General features: G+C 45.4%; 2 protein-coding genes across 9 annotated transcripts in view; both read right to left on the reverse strand.

Annotated features, from left to right (window-relative positions):
- Nucleotides 1–710: 710 nt before the first annotated feature.
- LOC132455193 (zinc finger protein 251-like) lies at nt 711–14,069 on the reverse strand. 6 transcript variants are annotated; one of them, XM_060048998.1, is made up of 13 exons: nt 12,860–14,069; nt 11,642–11,733; nt 10,899–11,170; nt 10,653–10,719; nt 8,390–8,673; nt 7,640–7,706; nt 6,924–7,036; nt 6,589–6,652; nt 6,048–6,322; nt 5,089–5,152; nt 3,952–4,064; nt 3,619–3,682; nt 711–3,352 (listed from the first exon to the last, which is right to left on the reverse strand). In XM_060048998.1, exons 3-13 carry the CDS (start codon nt 11,094–11,096, stop codon nt 2,370–2,372), a joined length of 2,292 nt encoding a protein of 763 aa, XP_059904981.1. In that variant the 5' UTR covers nt 11,097–11,170; nt 11,642–11,733; nt 12,860–14,069; the 3' UTR covers nt 711–2,369. The 6 variants fall into 6 exon arrangements, with proteins under 6 accessions (XP_059904981.1, XP_059904982.1, XP_059904979.1 ...); XM_060048999.1 differs by having other exon boundaries at nt 11,642–11,747; XM_060048996.1 differs by having other exon boundaries at nt 10,653–10,716; nt 11,642–12,462; nt 12,860–12,977.
- Nucleotides 14,070–16,875: 2,806 nt separating this feature from the next.
- Nucleotides 16,876–20,458, reverse strand: part of LOC132455180 (zinc finger protein 431-like) — a 66,247-nt gene continuing 62,664 nt past the window's right edge. For all 3 annotated transcript variants that reach the window (XM_060048970.1, XM_060048972.1, XM_060048971.1), the window contains 4 exons: nt 19,867–19,933; nt 19,408–19,520; nt 19,066–19,132; nt 16,876–18,795 (listed from right to left, as the gene is read on the reverse strand). In XM_060048970.1, coding sequence (XP_059904953.1) covers nt 17,078–18,795; nt 19,066–19,132; nt 19,408–19,520; nt 19,867–19,933 — 1,965 coding nt within the window. In that variant the 3' untranslated portion in view covers nt 16,876–17,077. The remainder of the gene's footprint in view (nt 18,796–19,065; nt 19,133–19,407; nt 19,521–19,866; nt 19,934–20,458) is intronic.

Genomic DNA, 20,458 nt, shown 5'->3' on the forward strand with positions numbered 1-20,458 from the left:
ATATCCTTATTCAATGTCTAACCCTAACCCAGACCTGTTAGCACATATATCCTTATTCACTGTCTAACCCCTACCTGTTACGACATATCCATTTTCACTGTCTAACCCCTACCTGCTGCTTAATCACATGTATCTGTATTAACTGTCTAACCCCTACCTACTCCTTCAATCACATGTATCTGTATTGACTGTCTAACCCCTACCTACTCCAATCACATGTATCTGTGTACTGTAAGTAGTTTTAGGGTGAGCGGGTCTGAAGGGTATCAACCACCATAGAAACTATAGAAAACTTTAAATTCAAAAATTTTCTGGTGAGATCTGAAAGAACTTTATAATAACTAACAAATTAAACGTCATATACAATCGCTTAACGACTATTATGAAAAAAAAATACACATTTCGATACAAATGTAAAACAATATTTTTTTAATGACAAATCTATATCAAAATATTTAATTGTCCCTATGAAAATTTCAGCCATGTTTGTTTTGTGTTGACGTGGACCCAGGCCTATAGAAGATAATACGCCAATGAATATATTCTCATTGTCAAGTTATATTTTGTGTCCGATTTGTTAAGAAAGGATCCATGTAATCAGCATAATGTACAAGATATTATCCCTTGATGCAATGTGTCAAATGTTTGATTCCAAATGTAAAAAAAAAATTCACATTCTCATTCACACCATTCATTGGTATCTTGTAGACTTGAAGTTTACATGATACATTTATTAGGTTTTCGTTTAACTTTCGTCAGACAAACAAGGAGTGAAGGGTGCCCAATGCTAGGAATCTTCTCACTGTCCCATTAGAATAATGCTGCATTCTAGAGAGGACCGGAATGAACTGACTCAAGCATCACTGAGATCTAGACATTTAACCAGTGACCTTTTTAAGTGGACGATCTTCAACCACGATTGCAGATTGTGATAGTATCCAAGATATGAACTAGTAAATAATGGCAGTAGAAATACAGCAATTAGAAAGTCAAAACAAGAGGTAGATGGCATTAAGGACATGCCAAAAGGTAAGTGAAACAAACAATCATGTATAATGTGGGGTTTAATTGCAGTCTAACGATTAAAGTGAACTTTGCAGGCTTTTTCTAATAACAAAGGTAGAGGTAATGACATAGCCTAGTTGTGGAAATATCAAGCGTAGCTTCAATATACAATTGTATGCTTAAGCAATAGATGACGCCAGGCTGTGGTATGTGCTCATTAAACCAGGGCCGGCGACCCCCTTCACAGTGGTATAATGACCAAATGCCACTGACTGAAGTGATCTATTGCTTTTATACAACGGTTACTGTTATGGCAAAACGAAAGTCATAGACACACTACATTTAAAAAGAAACAAAGAAAGTCAAAGTAGCTGTTTTGTTAAAGAATACAAAAAAGTATCCCTCCTGGCTGCCGCTATGCATCGACGGTCGCTATGCAACACACTTTAGCGTCCCTCCGAGAGAAGGCTCCGATAGAGCGGTTCGCCGGCAATTTATCCTATGGAGCGGTTAACTCGCCGTGTGCCTAAGCTTTCGTTAGTCTCTCCATCGCCTTACTCACTCCCAGAGTAACAACATTGACACCCTCTCCATCATCCAACACATGTTTTACTTTGTAACCGTTTCTACTTCCAGGCGCGGAATGATATGCAAACTTTCACAAAATGATCGGGCGTCATAGCAGTTATGTATATGCTCATTATACAACAGTTGGGAACCAATCAGATCGCTGGATTTAGGTCCCCCGTTGTATAAAAATGATATGAACCCCGTTTACATAATTAAGTCAATTTAAAGTAATTTATATACATTCTCCTTGGCACTAGAGATACCTCCCGTGCCGTCTAATTGAAAGGTTTTAAGATAGTTTGCGTTTGCAATTGAGCAAATGCTTGGTAACTTTGCTGCCTGTTTCTTCCCATGATTAATAATAATAATAATAATACATTTAATTTAGAGGCGCCTTTCAAAACACCCAAGGTCTGACTCTCTAAATCGACGCCACTTCGACCTGGGCGGGACTTACCGGGACTTTACGTCCTACGTCACTCGCTATGGGTGTGCATGTGTGCGCATAGCCGTCACTCGCGATGGGTGTGCATGTGAGAAAGGTTTTTTGATTAAGCTCTAAAGATATATCAAATGTTTTGCAGTCAGACGTGTCCTCTAACCAAGTTATTTTTCATCTCAGACATCATTTCTCAAAAATAAAAACATGGCGAATCAAAAGTTGGAAAGCGTTTAATCACGATGAAAAAAAAGCAGCACGTGGATACAGGCGTCAAAGCATCCCTTTAAAGGGGTAGTTCGGAATTTTGGACAAAGAGCCTGATTCTCATGTTAGAAACAAAACTAACCTTGTGTTAGAAATTAAACTTCTCACCGGTGTGAGTCTTCATGTGGACATTAAGGTTGCAATGCCGAGCAAAGCGCTTTGTGCAATGGTCACAGCTGTAAGGTTTCTCCCCGGTGTGAGTCTTCATGTGGCTCTTCAGGTGTTCACTTTGACTGAAGCACTTCGTGCATTGGTCACACCTGTGGGGTTTCTCACCGGTGTGAGTCCTCATGTGGATCTTGAGGGTGGAGCTGTGACTGTAGCGCTTTGCGCATTGGTCACACCTGTAGGGCTTCTCCCCGGAGTGAGTCCTCATGTGGATGCTCAGCTTGCCTTTCTGACTGTAGCGCTTGATGCATTGGTCGCACCCGTAGGGCCTCTCGCCGGTGTGAGTCCTCATGTGGTTCTTCAGATCGTATTGCTGACTGAAGCTCTTCATGCATTGGTCACAGCTGTAGGGCTTCTCGCGGGAGTGAGTCCTCATGTGGTTCTTCAGTTCGTAATGCTGACTGAAGATCTTCGTGCATTGGTCACAGCTGTAGGGCTTCTCGCCGGTGTGAGTCCTCATGTGGTTCTTCAGTTTGAATAGGTAAGTGAAGCTCTTCGTGCATTGTTCGCACCCGTACCGCTTCTCGACTGGTCGGGTCCTCATGTGGACGATCATATTGGCATTGTTGGGAATAACCTTTCCACACAAGACACCGGGCCGGCCCTTGCGGCCGCCCTGATGCCCAGTCAGCTCCTCAAGGCGGACGAGCCTCACGCTGCAGTTCAGGCTCTTGGCCACGCTGTGGTCAGCGGACAGCGAGCTCAAGGCCTCCACTTCTGACGCGGTGAAGAGGGTGTCATGGGCGTCCACCGCCAGTGGGCCCTCCCCTTTACCGTAGACGCTCAGGATCTTCAGTGCCCCGCTGTGACTGGACATGTGGGAGGAGCCAGGGGCGTCCACACGCAGACTCTCCGAGGTGGCACCGCGCTGCGTGCTGCAGTCTCTAATGTTAATGCCGTCTTCTTCAGAGAGAAAAACAGAGAAAGAGAGAAAGTAATGTTTTAATTAATCATTTCACAAAGGTATACAGTATGTACTTAGTACACACTTGTGTATTGGAAGAATTATATCTTGACATTCTTTCTAACTTCTATTTGTAGATTATACATTTTCCTTGTCGCCCTTTGGATGGTCAATGGTAAAAGGCTCCTGCTGAGAAGGCAGATTCGAGTACATGCTCAGTTTATCAAGATTGTTTTCTTGCATAGATGCAATGTGTATTACTAACCTACGGTGGGCATGCCTCCAACAATATCCTCTTCAACCTTGATTGAAATGGTGTCTGGGGTCTGCTGCTTTCCACATAAGGAAACACACAAGACATTCTTTCATTTACACAGAATAGATGTCAATCCCCACCACCGACAGATTAGGCGTTTTTACACTGCCAATCTGGTTCGGTCGCGGCTTGGCACGTCCTGCAATATCAATGTCTTACCTGTGTATTTTTATTCAAGACCCTTGCATGCAAGAATGAGTTCACATCTAAGCGTAGGCTAAAACACGATTAACTATTTACAAGTGCAAAAATCCCAACATATTTATATATTATTCTGCTAACCACCAGTTCCTCTCTACGACTGGACATGTGGGAGAAGCCAGGGGCGTCCACACCCAGAATCTTTGAGGTGGCGTTGCGCTGATTGCTACGGTCTCCAAAGGCATCCCAGTCTTCTGCAGAGGGAGAAAAAAAAAAAGAGGAAAAAGTTATTGTTTTGATACATTATACATACATTATTTGCATAAAGGGATGTATTATATTTGCATGTATTTGTAGGCATGAAAGAATCTCTTTAAGGCCCCGTCCACACGAAGCCGATTTCATGGCGAAACCGCAAAGGTCTTGTACGGTTCGGCCTTCCGTCCACACGAAGCCGGCGAATCCGCTGACCGAAACCGCAAACTTCTGAAACCACCCTCAGAGGTGGTTTCAAATCTATCCGGGTTCGTTTTGGATTCATGTGGACGCCTGAAACCGACTGAAACCGTAAACCATGACGTCATCGCCCCACCCCTCGACCCTCTAGCCAATGACTTAAGCCCGCAGAGTCTCAGTACTCACAACAGCAAGGATTTCTGAAGCAGAAGCAGCGCCCCTTATGGGCCTGGAATGTGTACTACAGCGTTTCTACAGATCTACCCGGTTTCGCTTGACTCCGTCTTTACGGAGATACTGCGAAATCGGATAGATCGAAACCGTTACAGTTTCGCCTGTTTCGGCTTCGTGTGGACGGGGCCCTAAATGTATGCAACATTGACACAGGGTTTAAAATGTGTACTGCAGACAAAGATTCACAGTTTTGGGGAAGGACGTCTCCTCCAGCCCCCTCCTCCCTAGACTCAAAGCTCAAGTGGTTGGCCAGGTTAAGGACACTCAACGAACACCAGCGCAAAAGTGATCCGAGCACAACAACGTGTCCTTCCCTCGAAGCTGATCAGCCAACATTGCATGCATTATGAATTCAGTAATGTTTGAGAATGATAAACCAGCTCATGTGGCATCTGTCTTGGAACCCTTCTGGGCTCTTGAATGATTCCATCTTTGAAATGCAACCCCCAAGTTTGACTCGTGTTTTAGCAGGGCGCTTGTCATGATGCTTTTCAAAGGAGGACCAGGCTTTTTAGCGCAGGTAGAATAGAGTACATTCTCAGTTGATCCAGGTCGTTTGCTTGCATGGATGCAATGTGTATTACCAACCTGCGGCAGGCAAGCCTCCACCAGTATCCTCTTCAACCTTGATTGAAATGGTGTCTGGGGTCTGCTGCTTTCCACATAAAGAAGGAAACACACACACAAGACATATTCTTGAATTTTCACAGAATAGTTGTCAATCCCCACTAACGACCCATTAAGCATTTTTACACTGCCAAGCTGGTTCGGTCGCAGCTTGGCACGCCCTGCAATTTCAATGCCTTGCCTGTGCAAAACCAAGGGGGTAAAATCCCCCTTCGTCTCAGAGCTGGCTTGCTTGGTTCACAGGAGAATGCGGGCCTTCACACGGAGAGTACGACTCTTTACAATGAATTGCAAAAAAAAAATAAAAAATCTTTTGATTCAAGACCCTCGCATGCAAGAATGAGTTCACATCTGAGTGTAGGCTAAAACGCGATTAACTATTTACAAGTGCAAAAATACCGAAATATTCTTTACTTTGCTAACCACTTTGCTGACGAAGCATTGTAAGGAAAGTTTGCCTGGTACCTTCGGTTAGATCGACAATCTTTCGTCTTCGTCAAATGCGCCTGCATCAACTTCTCTCCCATGATGGTCAACAGCTCGCGAATTTCACCTTCTCTCCAGTTACAACTATTCATGTTGATATCGCTGCATCGTCTCTGTTGTAGAGACAATGCAGCAACACCTCTACCCAAGCCACGTCCCTAGAACTGCAAAGCTGTCTTATCGCATTTACATCAAAATGAAACCGCCAATATGTGTAGGGTCAGAGAGGGTTAAAAGGGGTGCGAAATAAAGCCTGTAAATAACCTTGGTCAGTGTAAACGCGCGGATCACACAGGGGAAAAGTTGGGCAAAAGACGGGCATATTTGGCAGTGTAAAAACGTTTACTGAATGATAAAGGTGTGGGCTTTCCATGGGTCGGTTTTAGAGTTGTAACAGAGGAAGCCTCTCTTTTGAATGTTGAATGATTTCCAACCTGCACACTCAGCTCCTCGCGGTGGACCAGCCGCTCGCCACGCTCCAGGCTCTTGGCCTCGCTGTGGTCCGCAGACAGCGAGTCCACTTCTGACGCCGTGAAGAGGGTGTCATGGGCGTCCACCGCCAGTGGGCCCTCCCCTTTACCGTAGACGCTCAGGATCTTCAGCGCCCCGCTGTGACTGGACATGTGGGAGGAGCCAGGGGCGTCCACACGCAGACTCTCCGAGGTGGCGCCGCGCTGCGTGCTGCAGTCTCTAATGTTAATGCCGTCTTCTTCACAGAGAAAAACAGAGAAAGAGAGAAAGTAATGTTTTAATTAATCATTTCACAAAGGTATACAGTATGTACTTAGTACACACTTGTGTATTGGAAGAATTATATTTGGACATTCTTTCTAACTTCTATTTGTTGATTATGCATTTTCCTTGTCGCCCTTTGGATGGTCAAGGGTTAAAGGCTCCTGCTGAGAAGGCAGATTCGAGTACATGCTCAGTTTATCAACGTTCTTTTCTTGCATAGATGCAATGTGTATTACTAACCTACGGCGGGCAAGACTCCCCCAATATCCTCTTCAACCTTGATTGAAATGGTGTCTGGGGTCTGCTGCTTTCCACATAAAGAAGGAAACACACACAAGACATTCTTTCATTTTCACAGAATAGATGTCAATCCCCACTACCGACAGATTAGGCGTTTTCACACTGCCAAGCTGGTTCGGTCGCGGCTTGGCACGTCCTGCAATTTCAATGTCTTACCTGTGTATTTTTATTCAAGACCCTCGCATGCAAGAATGAGTTCACATCCGAGCGTAGGCTAAAACACGATAAACTATTTACAAGTGCAAAAATCCCAACATATTCTTTATTCTGCTAACCATCAGTTCCTCGCTACGACTGGACCAGTGGGAGGAGCCAGGGGCGTCCACACCCAGAATCTTTGAGTTGGCGTTGCGCTGAGTGCTACGGTCTCCAAAGGCATCGCAGTCTTCTGCAGAGGGAGAAAAAAAAAAGGAAAAAGTTATTGTTTTGATACATTATTTGCATAAAGGGAGGCATTGTGTATTTGTACACATGAAATAAACTCTTTAAATGTATGCAACATTGACACAGAGGGTTTAAAATGTGTACTGCTGACAAAGATTCACAGTTTTGGAGAGGGACGTCTCCTCCAGCACCCTCCTCCCTAGACTCAAAGCTCAAGTGGTTGGCCAGGTTAAGGATGCTCAACGCACACCAGCGCAAAAGTGATCCGAGCACAACATGACATGCGAGGCAAGCACAATAATTATATTTTGACACTAAAAAGCAACAACGTGTGCTTCCCTCGAAGCTGATCAGCCAACATTGCATGAATTCATTGATGTTTGAGAATGACAAACCAGCTCAGGTGGCATCTGTCTTGAAACCCTTCTGGGCTCTTGAATGATTCCATCTTTGAAATGCAACTCCCAAATTTGACTCCTGTTTTAGCAGGGCGCTGGTCATGATACTTTTCAAAAGGAGGACAAGACTTTATAGCGCAGGCAGAATCGAGTACATTCTCAGTTGATCCAGGTCGTTTGCTTGCATAGATGCAATGTTTATTACTAACCTACGGCGGGCAAGCCTTCACCAATATCCTCTTCAACCTTGATTGAAATGGTGTCTGGGGTCTGCTGCTTTCCACATAAAGAAGGAAACACACACAAGACATATTCTTTCATTTTCACAGAATAGCTGTCAATCCCCACTAACGACACATTAAGCATTTTTACACTGCCAAGCTGGATCGGTCGCGGCTTGGCACGCCCTGCAATTTCAATGTCTTGCCTGTGCAAAACCACAGGGGTACAATCCCCCTTCGTCTCAGAGCTGGCTTGCTTGGTTCACAGGAGAAGGCGGGCCTTCATACTTTCGCTTAGATCGACAATCTTTTGTCTTCTTCAAATGCGACTGCATCACCTTCTCTCCCATGATGGTCAGCAGCTCGCGGATTTCACCTTCTCTCCAGCTACAACTATTCATGTTGATATCGCTGCATCGTCTCTGTTGTAGAGACAATGCAGCAACACCTCTACCCAAGCCTCGCCCCTAGAACTGCAAAGCTGACTTATCACATTTACATCAAAATCAAACCAATATGTGTAGGGTCAGAGAGGGTTAAAAGGGGTGCGAAATAAAGCCCGTAAATTACCTCGGTCAATGTAAACGCGCGGATCACAGGGGAAAAGTTGGGCACAAGACGGGCATATTTGGCAGTGTAAAAACGTTTACTGAATCATAAAGGTGTGCGCTTTCAATGGGTCTGTTTAAGAGTTGTAACAGAGGAAGCCTCTCTTTTGAATGTTGAATGATTTCCAACCTGCATACTCAGCTGTTCGTGGCGGACCAGCCGCTCGCCGCGCGCCAGTCTCTTGGCCACGCTGTGGTCCGCAGACAGCGAGTTCAGGTCCTCCACTTCTGACGAGGTGAAGAGGGTGTCATGGCCGTCCACCGCCAGTGGGCCCTCCCCTTTACCGTAGACGCTCAGGATCTTCAGCTCCCCGCTGTGACTGGACATGTGGGAGGAGCCAGGGCCGTCCACACCCAGACTCTCCGAGGTGGCGCCGCGCTGCGTGCTACGGTCTCCAAAGGCATCGCAGTCTTCTGCAGAGGGAGGAAAAAAAGACCAAGTAATTATTTTGATACACTGTTTGCATAAAAGGAGGAAGTGTGTATTTGTACACATGAAATAAACTATTTAAATGTATGTTTATTAGGGCTGTAACGATATGCATATCGAAACCGGAATCCCGACACACAAAGCCACGAACCTGTCTCGCGGTGTGAGAAGGCAGAAGAGCGATACGCCCTTTCTAACTCTCCGGTCAAATTGTCAGATGGAAATTTGCTAATAACCAGTCTAAACAATAGTCTGCTGACACCGCCCCCTTTTATCGATGCCTTAAGTCTGCGACGAGATGCCCTCTCTGTGATGACAGCTCTCCGTGGCTACGGAGGATTGCATTTCTCCACAGCCTGGGAAGTCCTCATATGCGATAAACGACATTTATCCAGAGTGGGACAAATGCGAAAAAATAGCCTGTGTGATCCCTGTCTCTCGTGTTTTGTGTGCTTTGAACGGCAGTTGGTCTGCTTATAGGTCGGAATGAAGCGGCCACCGATTGACTTTTGTACTTTATTCTACCGGAAACTATTGTTTCTTCACTAGACACACACACGCTACCGCTCGCTCTCCTCGCTCGTCCACTCACTCGCTGACGTCACTCACACACACATACGCAGACTGCCATTCACGCCATACACCCGCCACTCGTAAAACTATGCCTCGTTATTGCGAACCAGACGTTCATGTTTTTTCCCCATCTATTTGAAAGTGAGGCTATTAAACATGTTGCATTCTATACGGCCTGATTATGTCATTAATTAAGCTATATAACCTAATAAGAATCCACGATAGGATCTTTGACGAAACCACAAAACTAGTTGAGGGTTTTTGCCTACCTGCAAGCATCCTCCAACTGCAATCTTTGTGATTTATTTATTAAAATAGCGATACATTAATAGTATTCTTTCTGTTCAAATCTGATCAGTATTCCAATTTTTTTTTTATTAAAAGTTAAATTTCGTTTATTGTTATACAAGTGTTGTTTAAATAAAAAAAAAATATATTAAAAAAAATCGTGGGATGTATCGAACCGTGGGTCAAAAATCTTGATACAAACCGAATCGGGAGTTGGTTTTTTGTTAAAGCCCTAATGTTTATGAAATATTGAGACGGAGGGTTTAAAATGTGTACTGCAGACAAAGATTCAGAGTTTTGGAGAGGGATGTCTCCTCCAGCACCCTCCCCCCTAGACTCAAAACTCAAGCGGGGGCCAGGTGGAGGACACTGAACGAACGACAGCGCAAAATGAGCGCAAAATGATCTGAGCACATGAAATGCGAGAGAACCGCAACTATTCTATTTTGACGATAACAATGCTGTGTTCCAATATCCATACTTACTAGCCTTAGTATGAGTACGTAGGGCGTTCCAATCCAAGATCGGGCGAAAATAAGTACTGAAAGGACCCATGGTGTACTCAAAACGGTCAAATCGCGAAGTGTGGATCGATTTACACATTTTCTACTCAACGGCAGCAATCTTAGCTGGGTAGCGGAAGAGGGCGGAGTCAGGCTAAGCCAAAGTTTGCGCATTTTCCACATAGCATGCATTAATGGAGTCATTTTGTAGTTTTAATAGCTTTTATAGCAGCTAGGCATAAAGAGTTCACCGTTCAAAGCGGGATGTTTATTGCGGGGAAGGAGCCGCGGCCGCAGTCGTGATCGTAATTTCCGGTTTGTGCACCACGGAGCATTCGATTTGGAACAACACTGACATCTGAAAATTAGCGCACTTAGTGAGTGCGGATAGTGTACTAAGTTTAAGGGTACTCATGGCAGTATGGATATTGAACTTATCCATCTTTGAAATACAACCCCCAAGTTTGACTCGTGTTTAACAGGGCGCTGGTCATGATGCTTTTCCAAAGAGGACCAGGCTTTTCAGCGCAGTTAGAATAGAGTACATTCTCAGTTGATCCAGGTTGTTTGCTTGCATGTATGCAATGTGTATTACTAACCTACAGCAGGCATGCCTCCACCAATATCCTCTTCAACCTTGATTGAAATGGTGTCTGGGGTCTGCTGCTTTCCACATAAAGAAGGAAACACACACAAAAGACATTCTTTCATTTGCAAAGAATAGTTATTAATCCCCACTTACGACTCATTGATTCATAAAGGTGTGTGCTTTATAAGGCTGTGTGCTGGAGTTGTAACAGATGAAGCCTCTCTTTTGGAGAGTGAATAAGAAGATCATCTCCAACCTGCACACTCAGCTCCTCGCGGCAGACAAGCCGCTCGCCGCGCTCCAGGCTCTTGACCACGCTGTGGTCCGCAGACAGCGAGTTCAGGGCCTCCACTTCGGACGCGGTGAAGAGGGTGTCATGGCCGTCCACCGCCAGTGGGCCCTCCCCTTTTCCGTAAACGCTCAGGATCCGCAGCTCCCTGCTGTGACTGGACATGTGGGAGGAGCCAGGGGCGTCCACACCCAGACTCTCTGAGGTGCCGCTGCGCTGCGGGCTATGTTCTTCAAATTCTTCGCAGACACAGAGGGTTTAAAATGTGTTTGTGAGTTTTAGAGAGGGATGTCTACTCCAGCACCCTCCCCCTAGCCTCAAAGCTCAAGCGGGGGCCAGTTGGAGGACACTGAACGAACACCAGCGCAAAATGATCCGAGCAGCACAACACGACATGCGAGACAAGCGCAATTATTCTATTTTGACAATAACGGTAAGCTGATCAGCTAACATTTATACATTTTGAATTCATTGATGTTTGAGAATAATAAACAGCTCATGTGGCATCTCTCCTGAAAACCTTCTGGGCTCTTGACTGATTCCATCTTTGAAATACAACTCCCAAGTTTGACTCAAGTTTAGCAGGGCGCTGGTCATGATGCTTTTCCAAATGGCTTGTTAGCGCAGTTAGAGTCTAGCAACAGCCTAGAATCTATGCTGCCTAGAATCTACTACATCAAGTAAATGTACTCAAAGTGGAAAGTACATACCTTCACTTGTAAAATGGGGCAGCAAAGTCTTTAAGGATAGCCGTGTGGCTACATTATTTGTTACCAGGTAGTCTGTATGGCAGGCAACATCCCTTGAGAGAAGCAGCTGAATGTAAAAATATGAGTGGGTGTGGCAGTCAAACCCGCAACTCACTACATGTGAACTCAGACCAGATCGATGCATAACATTATGCTGCGTTCCCGGGACACATTTTAGACCGCAAGTTACGAGCTGTAACGGAGGTCATTATTATTATTATTAACCTTTATTTACCCAGGAGAACAATTTAAAGACAAAATTCTAATTTTCAAGGGCAGCCTGAAAAGAGCTAGAAGCTGTTTAATGGGTAGAGGGAGGGGAGTGCTCAAAGTGAAAATAAGGTTATGGTGGACTAATGCCGTGTTTCGACTGCAGGGTGCGGAACGGATCGGATAGGTGCGGATCGGGTCGCGTTTCCACCGCCAAAAGTGGGCGTGACCCGGACTTTGCCGTACCCGTTCTGGCCTCGTTCTCGGGACTACTCCGTTGGGGTACCGAAAACGAGACGCCTGAAAGGGTCCCGGGAAATTCTAGCTACACACCCCCTCCGTTGATTGGTCGACAGAATCGTCACTTCCGGGCGACGCGGGGATAAAAAACAAACAAACAGCAGCCTCGAGTTATTATTCTTTACAATTAACATGTTGCGTAAAACGCTTGCTTGGGCGAACAAGGAGGTGGAGACGTCCGTCTGCATTCTTGGGGAGGAAGACGTTGTTTACGATGTTATACATACCACCCCCTCCCTACCGCACCTTTGCGATCCGATCCGTTCCGCACCCTACAGCGGAAACGCGGCATAATTAGAGGGTTGTGAAAACGCTAGAACTACTGCGGTCACGTAGCTGGAAAACAGTTGTATTCGTTTGTAGTATGGTGAGCAGACATTGTTAAAGATTCGGGACATTCCCTTGGTATCCAAGCAGTAGAGATCAGTGTATGTACCCCCTTTGCTGAACTGTGCCCATTCACGTGTGAATCAGTCGGAACGTTTATCCAAATAACAAAGAAGTGTCCCAACACTCGCATTACAGTGTGTGTATTCACACACATACCTGATGCCATCTACCGTTACATTAGAGATAGTAACTGCGCTGGTAGCTGTATAGCTAATGCTAGGGTAACAAGGTAACCATATACAGTAAAGCAACACAATGATACAGCGGTAGTTGACTTACTTGTCCGAGGTTTGTAGCTGAGCCGAGGAGTGTTGGAACTTATCCGGACTCCATTTCCAGACGTTCAGCAAGTCCAGCTTTGTATTGGACCAAGTTGAGGAAGTCGGCGAAATGTTTGGCGCGTTTCCAGATAAAATAGGCTCGGATGAAGGAACTAAACATAGACTTTTGTGATCATTTGTACATCCCAACACTGAGCAACTTCCATGCTTGCAAACTATGTTACTCCAGGAAAGAACTACCGGTATGGGTGTGTTGAGCAGCTCACGCGGTCGTAGCTACTTTTCTCATGGGCGGTCGGGAAAAATAGAGTGGCGAAGTCACGCCCCTTCCGGTAGAGCTCATGGGACTTATGAGATCGAAAGATATGTATGGGTGTCAATGGAGAGAAAATAATTATTTTCTGGTCCCAGTCTTTATATGCCCTGGATTACACATAAGTTGTTTGTGGATTTAAATGATAATTTTTCATGCAAAGAAAACTAAAAATGTTCATGAAGAAGTTTGATAATTTTAGGTTTTATGTGAGGCCGCTTTGTGAACTATAGCTCCTTCCCCAGTCCCTGCTCTGCTTATTGAAATGGGAGAAATGCCCTTATGGTTAAGGCGCATTAAGTTAGGGTTGCAGTACTGGGTACAACTAAGTGGGACACATCAAACTTTTCCAGCAAGGTGCCTGTTACAAGAGTCTGACAGAGCCAATAAGTATAAAACATTTTTTGTAAATATAAATCAGTGGGCTGTGCGGCTGGGTTTGGAACAGGTTAGTGTAGCGGAACATACAAGCTGGCTACCTATGCCATATTGGGTGCTGCCCGAGCTGAGTAAACTGTGTAGATTGAGGCTGGGTCACTGTGGGCTAAATATTTTTTTATTTATTGTAGGAAAACATGTTTCTGGTTTATGTGAATGTGGGAGTTCTGAGACAGTAAAACAGGTTTTTCTGGAGTGTAGAAAATATAGGACAGAAAGACATGCACTATTTGGTAGACTGTTGGTCTTGGGACTTGGAGGTCAGGCTTTTTCAGTTTGTTCCCTGTTTGGGCACTGATAATCATAAACTGATCTCTAGGGCAGTTCTGCAGTTCCTGCATAGAACAGGACTATATGTAAAAATGTAGTCATTCATCGGACCTGTGGAGGGCAGTAATACGCTGGACAGCGTCCAAAATGCCGGAAACTGAAGGAGAAGAAGAACTACAGCTCTTCGCTGCTCTCGACCCAGGCCCCCAGGATGCGATTTTTTTTTTTGCAGGGTGGTAGCGGGAAGCTCATCCCTGATTGGCTGGGACTTGGCTCGCTGGGACTTTGTCAGAGGGCTTGTGTGAAAATCACGAACGCAAATGAATTAAACGTTGTTATAAATCAACACGAATAATGTGACACATGATACCCACCAACTACACGGCAACTCTATAGCTACCTTTCTGTAAGTACAAACGAATAATGTGACACATGATACCCACCAACTACACGGCAACTCTATAGCTACCTTTCTGTAAGTACAAACGTTAGCTCACTCGTCTAAAAGCCCCTGTGAAACTTATGTGTCACGGGGGCTACTGTAGTAAATCCTTTTAGTATTTATATTTTATAACGTTATGTATAGCGCATCGCAGTGCTTTCGGCAGCTGGTGATTGTTTCCAAGTTTTTTTTTCTAATTGTTGTCCATCCATGTCTTGTTATTTCCATTAAGATTCCATTCTGTTCTGTTTCTAGAAGTAGTGAGCATAATGGCAGGATTTATTCAAGCTTGCAACATTTGCCAGACCCATGTCAACTTTGAGGAGATGGAGCTGCTGGAGGTTAGGTGTAGATGGATAAGAATAAACCGTATGATTTCTGATATTTGTTCATAGTGGTTCTGCCACACCCCACAACCAATTACATTATAGAAAGAAGGGCCATTAAATCTGTAGGCCTATCCATAGAATATTTTCGCGTAGGGCTAAATTAATTTTAATATTGATTTTCACCTATCCACCTACTACACGGCAACTCTATAGCTACCTTTCTGTAAGTGCCAAAACAAACGTTAGCTCTTAATGCTAACTCGTCTAAAAACAACTACTGTATAACATGTGTCACACTATTGATACAATGATTTGTGTTGATTTATAACAACGTTTCATTTATTTGCGTTCGTGATTTTCACAAGCACTCTGACAAAGTCCCTGCGAGCCAAGTCCCAGCCAATGAGGGATGAGTTCCCTCATGAATATTCACGAGCTTCCCGCTACCACCCTGCAAAAAATAAACTCGCCTGCGGGCCTGATGTTACCCTGCGCCACTGAGCAGTATGTATAGGAATGAATGGGCGGCCATTTTCCAGTCCGTGGTCCATCCTTTATTATGTCCATGCTCTCGACGCATATATTACCACACCCGCACTTGGAACTCGGCAGAGATGGCACGTAACTAAAACTCTCCACATGCCCAGACTTATAGTGGTTTTCACCTCTTTCTATGCTTTTATCCTCGCCTTGAAAAAAAGTGGTGAAGTGGAGCAGAGAGATCGCCATGTCTGTGCCGAGTTCCAAGTGCGGTTGTGGTGACGTATATCATATGCGTCGAGAGCAGCGAAGAGCTGTAGTTCACAAAGCGGCCTCACATAAAACCTAAAATGATCAAACTTCTTCCCGAAAATATTTTTAGTTTTCTTTGACAGCAGCGATTGCAATATTGTAAATAAAAAACATACCCAAGTACTTTTCTGACCATTGTTGCATATTTGTAAACGTCAGTTTTACATTTGGAGTGGTATGGTAAGCTACTTAGATAGCCTATGTTTTTAAATTTGAGGGAAAGCTTCACGTTCGTGTTAGCAAGGGTAGCACTAGACTAGGCTGACTTTAGTGGCTTAACCTTACTACATCTAGTCACTAGATGTACACACTAGATTCTAGTGTGTGTGTGTGTGTATCCAACTTGAAAAACAAGAACAAAGTGAAGGAACAGGGATGAATATTGTATATATAAGTGCTAACAAGAGAGCAACACGATGAGGAAAGGAGACAATTAAAAAAGCAACACAAGTAAAATGGACCACTGGTTATAAAACCCTGCAGCAAATGCAGATTCCACTGCCTAACATCTGCACGCTGCAAAGGAATAGGCACCACGTAAAGCTGGACCCATTGTTTGAGATTCTTGAGCAGGGACGCGGGAAGTGGGGGTGCTGCTTAGGGTGCGTCACCCTTCATCTCGTTGGCGGTGGACGGCCATAACGCCCTCTTTGCCGCGTCAGAACTTGAGGCCTTGAGCTCGCTGTCTAAAGACCACAGCGTGGCCAAGAGCCTGAACTGCAGCGTGCATACTGGTGAAGGAGTTGGACTGGTAACCGGAGGGTGGCCAGTTCGAATCCCGAACCTCCACGGATGAGGTGCCCTTGAGCAAGGCACCTGAAACCCCCATCTGCGCCCCGGGCGCTGCACCGCGGCACCCCACTGCTCCGGTAGTGCCGGAGCAGGGTTTTTACACTCACACATTTGATCAGCAAGACAATTATTTATGTCCATTGCCATCTTTTCACTTAGGAATTAACACAGACGGCTATTTTTTGCCAGCACGCTACCCTAGCCATATTATGGGCAACCGTGTTCCCCTTGGCTGTGATTTGGACTTTGAATTCCTCGTAGGAATTCATAATAATACACCACGCACGCTCGATTCACTTTGGATAAGGGGGAGTCAAATGACGTGATAAACACACCTTTTATGGGAACGCGCATTGAACCTAAAGCGGAAAACCTGGTTTGACTAATTGAATCTAAAGTGAGTGTCGTGGAACCATTTAACTCTGACTGCGAGTTGCGTCTCTGTCGAACCAGGTTTTCCCAAGAAAGCCTGGGTATGTTCAGCGAGGTTCGTGGTATACTCCCCTCACAGGTTTCCTTTGTATTTACCAACGATGTGAGAGTTTCCTAATATTTTGCTGTTAGAAGAGTCAGAGAAATAAGTTCTTTATCACACAGACATAAATTACTAAAATGAAAACAAAGCAAAACAAAGCGAATCAAAAGCTGGAAAGTGTTTAATCCTGATGAAAAGAAAAACGAAAAAGCAGTAATTTCGACAAATACCGGACAGAGGTCTCAATCAAAGCGCCCCGTTACCCTGTGTGAAAGCACCCCATTGCCCGTGTGCTTGAGCATGTGCACACTCAAATTGCTTGGGTCGCTGTAGCTGGCGTTGCAATGCACTAACAGGCAGGGCTTCTAACCGGAGTGAGTCCTCAGGTGGATCTTCAGGCCGCCTATCTGACTGAAGCGCATCGTGCATTGGTCACACTTGTAGGGCTTCTCCCCAGAGTGAGTCCTCATGTGGATCTTCAGGGTGCCTTTCTGACTGAAGCGCATCTTGCATTGGTCACACTTGTAGGGCTTCTCGCCGGAGTGAGTCCTCATGTGGACCATCAGGGGGCCTTTCAGAATGAAGCCCTTCGTGCATTGGTCACACTTGTAGGGCTTCTCCCCAGAGTGAGTCCTCATGTGGTGCCTCAGGGGGCCTTTCAGACTGAAGCACTTCTTGCATTGGTCACACTTGTAGGGCTTCTCCCCAGAGTGAGTCATCATGTGGCGCTTCAGGATGTATTTCAGACTGAAGCACTTCGTGCATTGGTCACACCTGTATGGCTTCTCACCGGAGTGAGTACTCAAGTGGCCCCTCAAGTGGCTTTTCAGACTGAAGCCCTTCGTGCATTGGTCACACTTGTAGGGCTTCACCCCGGAGTGAGTCCTCATGTGGACCTTCAGTTGGCTTGTCTGACTGAAGCGCTTCGTGCATTGGTCACATCTGTAGGGCTTCTCCCCAGAGTGAGTCATCATGTGGTGCTTCAGGGTGCCTTTGTGACCGAAGCACTTCATGCATTGGTCACACTTGTAGGGCTTCTCACCGGAGTGGGTCCTCAGGTGGCTCTTCAGGTAGACTTTCTGACTGAAAGACTTTGTGCATTGGTCACACTTGTAGGGCTTCTCACCGGAGTGAGTCCTCATGTGGATCTTCAGGGAGCTTGTCCGACTGAAGCGCATCGTGCATTGGTCACACCTGTAGGGCTTCGCCCCGGAGTGAGTACTCATGTGGCTCTTCAGGTGGCTTGTCAGACTGAACCGCTTCGTGCATTGGTCACACCTGTAGGGCTTATCGTGAGTTCTCATGTGGATCTTCAGGTAGCTTGTCAGACTGAACCGCTTCGTGCATTGGTCACACTTGTAGGGCTTCTCCCCAGAGTGAGTCCTCATGTGGATCTTCAGGTGGCTTGTCTGACTATAGCTCTTTGTGCAGTGGTCACACATGTAGGGCTTCACCCCGGAGTGAGTCCTCATGTGGATATTCAGGTCGCATTTCAGACTGAAGCCCTTCGTGCATTGGTCACACCTAAAGGGCCTCTCCCCAGAGTGAGTCATTATGTGGCGCTTCAGGTGGCTTGTCCTTCGGTAGCGCTTTGTGCATTGGTCACACTTGTATGGCTTCTCACCGGAGTGAGTCCTCATGTGGCTCTTCAAGTGTCTTTTCAGACTGAAGCCCTTCGTGCATTGGTCACACTTGTAGGGATTTTCCCCGGAGTGAGTTCTCATATGGACAATCATATTGGCATTGTTGGGAATAACCTTTCCACACAAGACACCGGGCCGGCCCTTGCGGCCGCCCTGATGCCCAGTCAGCTCCTCAAGGCGGACGAGCTGCACGCTGCAGTTCAGGCTCGTGGCCACGCTGTGGTCTTTGGACAGCGAGCTCAAGGCCTCAAGTTCTGACGCGGCAAAGAGGGCGTTATGGCCGTCCACCGCCAGTGGACCCTCCCCTTGTCCGTAAACGCTCAGGATGCGCAGCTCCCCGCTGTGACTTGACATGTGGGAGGAGCCAGGAGCGTCCACACGCAGACTCTCCGAGGTGGCGCCGCGCTGCGTGCTGCAGTCTCTGATGTCATTGCCGTCTTCTTCAGAGAGGAAAACAAAGAAAGAGAGAAAGTAATGTTTTTAATGAATCATTTTCACAAAGGTATTCAGTATGTACTTTGTACACACTTGTGTATTGGAAGAATTATATATTTTGACATTCCTTCTAACTTCTATTTGTTGATTATGCATTTTCCTTGACGCCCTTTGGATGGTCAAGGGTCAAAGGCTCCTGCTGAGAAGGCAGAATCTAGTACATTCTCAGTTGATCAAGGTTGTTTTCTTGCATAGATGCAATGTGTATTACTAACCTACGGCGGGCATGCCTCCCCCAATATCCTCTTCAACCTTGATTGAAATGGTGTCTGGGGTCTGCTGCTTTCCACATAAAGGAAACACACACAAGACACATTCTTTCATTTTCACAGAATAGTTGTCAATCCCCACTACCGACAGATTAGGCATTTTTACACTGCCAAGCTGGTTCGGTCGCGGCTTGGCACGCCCTGCAATTTCAATGTCTTCCCCGTGTATTATTATTTTTTTATTCAAGACCCTCGCATGCAAGAATGAGTTCACATCCGAGTGTAGGCTAAAACACAATTAACTATTTACAAGTGCAAAAATGCCAACATATTCTTTATTTTGCTAACCACCAGTTCCTTGCTACGACTGGACATGCGGGAGGAGCCAGGGGCGTCCACACCCAGAATCTCTGAGGTGGCGCCGAGCTGAGTGCTACGGTCTCCAAAGGCATCACAGTCTTCTGCAAAGGGAGAAAAAAAAGGCAAAATTCATTGTTTTGATGCATTATTTGCATAAAAAGAGGCATTGTGTATTTGTACACATGAAAGAAACTCTTTAAATGTATGTAACATTGACAGAGGGTTTAAAATGTGTACTGCTGACAAAGATTCACAGTTTTGGAGAGGGACATCTCCTCCAGCAACCTCCTCCCTAGACTCAAAGCTCAAGTGGTTGGCCAGGTTAAGGACACTCAACGAACACCAGCGCAAAATGACCTGATCACAACATGAGATGCGGGTAGAATCAATTACATTCTCAGTTGATCCAGGTCGTTTGCTTGCATAGATGCAATGTGTATAACTAACCCACGGCGGGCAAGCCTCCACCAATATCCTCTTCAACCTTGATTGAAATGGCGTCTGGGGTCTGCTGCTTTCCACGTAAAGAAGGAAACACACACAAGACACATTCTTTCATTTTCACAGAATAGTTGTCAATCCCCACTAATGACACATGATGCCTTTTTACACTGCCAAGCTGGTTCGGTCGCGGCTTGGCACGCCCTGCAATTTCAATGTCTTGCCCGTGTTAAACCGAGGGGGTAAAATCCCCCTTCCCCCTTGAAGACTTTTATGTTTGCTTTAGCTTTCTGCTAAATCTTAAATACATTGCACTTTCTAAAAAGCTTTTTTAACTTTGCCTTTATTTTCTATTTTAATACTAAAATGCCTTTTGTAACTTTGTTATGTTTTCTTTTACTTATCAGTTATTTTATTGCATGACAATGTTTACATGTGAATCACTGAGTCTGCCTTGTGTATGAAAAGTACTATATGAATAAAGTTGCCTTGCCTTCGTCTCTGAGCTGACTTTCTTGGTTCACCGAGAAGGCGGGGCTATGAATAGCAAATAAATATTAACATATTTTTTGATTCAAGACCCTCGCATTCAAGAATG

Source organism: Gadus macrocephalus, chromosome 4 (assembly GCF_031168955.1).
Source record: "Gadus macrocephalus chromosome 4, ASM3116895v1".
Lineage (NCBI taxonomy): Eukaryota > Metazoa > Chordata > Actinopteri > Gadiformes > Gadidae > Gadus > Gadus macrocephalus.

Excerpts from the sequence above, each read along its gene's own strand:
- LOC132455193 (XM_060048994.1), bottom strand. The coding sequence starts at position 11,825 with ATGCATCGATCTGGTCTGAGTTCACATGTAGTGAGTTGCGGGTTTGAC. Across the intron at positions 7,037-7,639 it reads TGAAGGCTTGCCCGCCGTAG|AAGACTGCGATGCCTTTGGA; the intron begins GTTAGTAATAAA and ends CTCCCTCTGCAG. Across the intron at positions 4,065-5,088 it reads TGGAGGCTTGCCTGCCGCAG|AAGACTGGGATGCCTTTGGA; the intron begins GTTGGTAATACA and ends CTCCCTCTGCAG.